This window comes from Nicotiana sylvestris, chromosome 10 (assembly GCF_000393655.2).
Source record: "Nicotiana sylvestris chromosome 10, ASM39365v2, whole genome shotgun sequence".
NCBI lineage: Eukaryota > Viridiplantae > Streptophyta > Magnoliopsida > Solanales > Solanaceae > Nicotiana > Nicotiana sylvestris.
In genome coordinates this window covers 104,581,863-104,587,078 of record NC_091066.1, presented here as the reverse complement: position 1 = coordinate 104,587,078, position 5,216 = coordinate 104,581,863, and the positions used below count along the sequence as shown (strand labels likewise).

Here is a 5,216-nt window from a genome sequence, read left to right as displayed (position 1 = left end):
ATGTCCTAACGGGCTCAATTGAGCGAATTTTCAAATAGTAAATCTTTTTAATGGAATACTAGTATTAGAACCCGCGCGATGCGCGAATAACATTAAAAAAAATATTAATCATATTATTTTAATAAAATTTCAACTGTTATTTTGTATCTTTAATGCAGTGTAACCAAAAATAAAAATAATAAAATTAAAGGAAACTAATTATATAGCTTTAATTAACTTTTCTATTTATTATTTTAATTTACTACATTATCAGCTATTTCGTATTATTACATAGATATAAAAGCTTTTACTAATGGGTTAGTATCCTTGTCCATTACTGCATTTTATATATTGATATACATTTTTATTTCTCCTACTTTTTAAATTTTTTTGTTTCTTATATTGTTAACATTTTGTTTTGAATATTTAATATATAAATAATAATTTTGTATTTCCTACTTTATTTTATTTTTAAAATTTCTGTGCCCTGTTTTGTATATTTTTTATACTATGATGTTTTGATTAGTTTTCCTCATTTATTTTTTTTATCTAGTGTTTTAATATTTTTTATTTTGTATTACGTCTATTAACGATATTTTTTTCTATTTTATTTTAATTATTGAAAACTTTCTACATGAGAAATTTCTTTCTATTTTTAACATTTCACTATGTTGCTCGGAGGACTTTTATTATTATATATTTTTATTATTGACTTCACTTAATGAGATTCGAGATATGTAACATTATTTATTGTATATCGTTGCTCTTCACAAATCAAAAATAACTCCTCATCTCAAACTAAAATAAGTATTATTCTTTCAACCTTTTAAACCATGTTAGTTCATTGTTGCATTATGCAATACTTAGTCTAACTCTTAAATTTAATTTGTTTTCACACTCTTATTTTATAGTTAGGAATTCATTGATTCAGTAAAATTCAATCGGTTGAGAAGGCAAAAAATGGTAAAAAGAAGAATAAAATTAAGTTTAGCTATGACAGAACAACACAACATAATTTTTGTTTAAAAGTAATTTAATCTTTGTTTTTCTAAATGTTCAATAATTTTGTAACTGTTAAATTACTACTATTTAAATAAATAAAAGTAGTAAAAAAATCTGAATAATTGTATTCCTGGCATACCATACAAGTAACATCTTCTATTATTTGCAAAAGCAAAAAACAAATATGCATAAAAAGGTTTGAAAATAAGCAAATGAGAATTAAGTCATAGTAAAGACAAAGTACCATTCAATTCGACATTATTTCTAGACATATATACCATTTCAAATCTTGTTCTTTCAATGGGTACACTAATGAGAAAATAACTCAGAAGATAATCGATACCATCTTATATTACAAAGAAGCTGTTCTCGGTCCTTGGTGCTCTATTTTAAAGAACAATGCATCAAATGGATCCAATCAATTAAGATAATTACCATACAAAGATCACGGGTTCTCTAAAATTTAACAGTTGAAGCTATTACTATTTATTTGTAGATATTCTAAAGAGTATTTTCTATGTTCTTTAACCAAAAAGGAAGTCTGTTGAAATCAAAATAGTCAAAATAAATGATAGATGATATTATAAAATATTTGACTGAAAATTTAAATACAATAATTCTTTGTAATTACATATAGCGCATACACATTATCCAATTATGAACAACGCAGAATGCCTTCATTTTATATCAACTTGATGAACCTTATAATATTCAAATTCACCAGAAAATCATACTAATTACTTTTAAGAAATGATGATATACTTCTGGAAAATGAATGAATTAAACATTAAGAACAATATCATATCATGGTTATAGAATTTTTTCAAAGCTTCATAGATAAGAAAGAAAAGGAGAATTCACCGTACTACCACTGCTTCAATGAGAAAAATAATACATTAAAGATTGCACAACTTTTAGATGGATCGGACTTGCTTTCTCTTTCTCAGAAAGAAGATTATATATACATGAGTTTAAGCTCATACTTCCTAAAATCTCTCCTAAGAATATTCTAATAATATCATATTCCTATAATATATCATATAGTATCACATCTCTAACAAATATGGATACACAATATAGAAATACTATATCTACACATTTACAGATCTTGATTCATAAAAGAAAATCCAACAACAATGAAGCACGAAGAAAAATAAATAAGATCTGCAATTTTTTATAATAGTATCATAATGCTTCTTTCAATCAAACTTGATTTTTGAATCTCAAGATTTAATATTTAATTATCTAAGTGATTTATTTAACTCTATTTTTCATTAAGGATAATAGTCTAAATGATATGCAAGAGATATGGCAGTTTAGGAATCTTTTTTCCTTAAAAATTATTTTTCAAAACATTTGCAAGATTCATTTTAATAAATTTAAACTTCATCATATAAAGTCCGCATTAACAAACATTTGGAATTCAATAATTTAATTACATCACATGTTTCTAAAAAAATATTTTTAGCTCTAAAGTAAAATTCATAATAAATATTTTTTTAATAGTTAGGGATCGTTGGATATGAACTACCGATTTTGTAAGATACAAAATGTTTATTTAAATATTTTCTTCTTCAAAAAGAATACTTGTCATAACTGAATTGTAAACAAAATTTAATTAAAGATACCTATAATAATGTATATTGTTCATAATAAGGTTAGATACAAAACTTGTACTAAATAAAGAATTATTATTTCAACTTAAAATTAGTGTATAAGATTTTCAACGAAATTTTAATTGATTCTTGCTCAAAAAAGGATACCTACCATAACTGAATTATACACAAATTTAATTAAAGATACCTATAGAAAATCTTGTACTACTACTTCCATTAAATATATTTTCATTTATAATTCTAATTTTTAATGTTGTCTTAAAATTGTCAAGTGACTTCATTTTAGCTTGCCACTTGGCTTAACCACATATTTCACTACTCTTCTTTTAATATAATATAGATATATTGGTTGGATTTTATTTTGTGATACAATTTCTTAAATTGGTGACATAAGATAAGATACATATGGAAAACACGTGCCCGACGACTGATAGTTAAAAATATGCATGAAAGAGAATGCAGAAATAACACCAAAGAAACATTTGCTACGACGACGAAGCATTGAACACTTGGGGGTGTGTTTTATATGAATGAAAATGTTTTCTAATATTTTTCATGTTTAGTTGGTTTAAATATTTTGGAAAATCATGACTCATTTTCTCCAATTGGAGGAACATGACTTCCCTGTCAAAATAAGAAAAAATATTTTCTAAAACTCTTTCTCAATTTTCCCGCCTTATTTCCTACCTCACCCTACCTCATTCTTCATTACCCATCCCCACCCCATCCCCACCCCACCCCCACAACCACCCCTCTCTCCCCCAATATCGCCATCATTACTTCGGCCCCTAGACCCTTACCGATTACCCTCTTTGCCTTTATCTATTTTCATATAGTGTTTGCCTAAATTATATCTCAAAAATATTTTCTACGCTACCTTACCAAGCACCGGAAAAAATAAAAAACTCAATTATTTTTAGGTAAATCCAAGGAAAATATTTTCCATAATACTAAACACACTCAATTTTAAAAACAGAAAGAATATTATATGTACATAATTATTTTCTAGGAAAAAAAAAACGAACATAGACAGTGGAAGTCCATACTTTATTATATCCTTATTCTTTCACACCTAGTTTAATGATCTAAAACAATAAGCAATAAAATGCGGTGACAAATCATGATTGGTGCAACAGTGGCTAAATAATCATGTCGAAATTTCAAAAAAGTCATCATCCTCGAGCATGTTAACCCATGCCTCTATTCCCTCCCCACATTTTGTACCCATAAAGATGACCACATTCTTAAAAGGAAAAGTTGTAGTACATACCCATACTGGCTTTCCCCATCCAAAATCCACTTCATACACAGGAAATCTACACCAACTGCTAAAATTATAAAACTCAACTTCCTCCTTCGAGAATAGCTCTGCAAATTTACTTATATGTTTCAAAAACTCTTCCCCGTTTTGTAATATCTCAGTATAGTCACTGTTAATTTTTTTTATTGCACTTCTCAAGTGGTATAACAAATCATCAATTCCGAATATTTCTTCACTTTTTGGACTTAAGAATGCTGGTGCAGTTGTACAAAGGTTCCCAAAGGAGTTGTCTGATAGGGTTGGATTCATTCGCGATCTTATATTCACTGCATGCACCGCGGCAAACATCTTTGTAGAGTCTCTGTTCAACTTTGAAACTTTTATTAAGTTCTTCCATAAAAAGGCCGAGAGAGCTTCCACGCGAGTGGGATCCTTCACTTGTGATCCTGAAGCCGACTTCTTGATTGCATCAAGCTTTTCCTTATTAAAAACAAATCTTCTTGACAGAAATTTATCGTTCTTTATCCCGATAGATGGTTTGAAACTTGACTTAGACAAGTCTAATGGCGGAAAAATACTTGACATGTTAAAATTAGGTTGCGCAATTCCAGTGTGATTTCCCCGAGCAATGGCTGCCCATGCATTGATGAACGTTACTATAGACGAACCGTCACCAACTTTGTGAGACATGCACACACCAATGGCAATTCCTCCACAATTAAATATATTAACTTGGACTGCTAGAAGAACATCATTATTCTCTACCTCACTTGCTTCTCTTGGGAGAAATTCTCTTACTTCTTCCGTTTTTGGAGTTTCTATAACTTGTGAAAGGTAACCATGAACTTGAGCTTCAATAAACTCGGCTCCAGCATCATTGCAATCAATAAAATTATTATCATTGAACCTTCCGGCCAATGGGTAGAATCGCGTTAAAGCATCGGATAGAGATTTCTTCAGGATCTGTATATTTCTTGAACGATTGATATTTCCAAGTTCATCTTGGTAGAAGAAAATTAGAGGGATGAAAACTGGGGGTGAAATTTGATCGAGAAGTGATAGTTTGTGGGTTTTAAGGGTACAAGTTGTTGGAGATGATGGTTTGATCATTTCTTTGGATATGATCTCCACTTTGGCTGCCATCTCTTATGCTTTTATGATTCTTTCAAGAATAGTTTGTTCTACTTGGAAATGCAGGCTACCACACAAATAAAGAGTGCTTTCATAGTGATATATATAGAAATATATTGTGGGTGCTAGGCTTGATGTCAAGATATCCAAATTTACCAAACATATTTGACTAAGTTGAATATTAACCAAAGGAAATAAAGCACATATCAGCTTTTCTTTGAATTATT

At 29.0% G+C, this 5,216-nt stretch overlaps 1 protein-coding gene across 1 annotated transcript; it reads right to left on the bottom strand.

Moving 5' to 3' along the window:
• Positions 1-3,744: 3,744 nt before the first annotated feature.
• On the bottom strand, positions 3,745-5,001 carry LOC104223692 (stemmadenine O-acetyltransferase-like). Its single transcript, XM_009775160.2, has one exon. It carries the CDS (start codon positions 4,999-5,001, stop codon positions 3,745-3,747), a length of 1,257 nt encoding a protein of 418 aa, XP_009773462.2.
• Positions 5,002-5,216: the final 215 nt, after the last annotated feature.

Coding starts and splice junctions, on each gene's coding strand:
- LOC104223692 (XM_009775160.2), bottom strand. CDS start 5,001: ATGGCAGCCAAAGTGGAGATCATATCCAAAGAAATGATCAAACCATCA.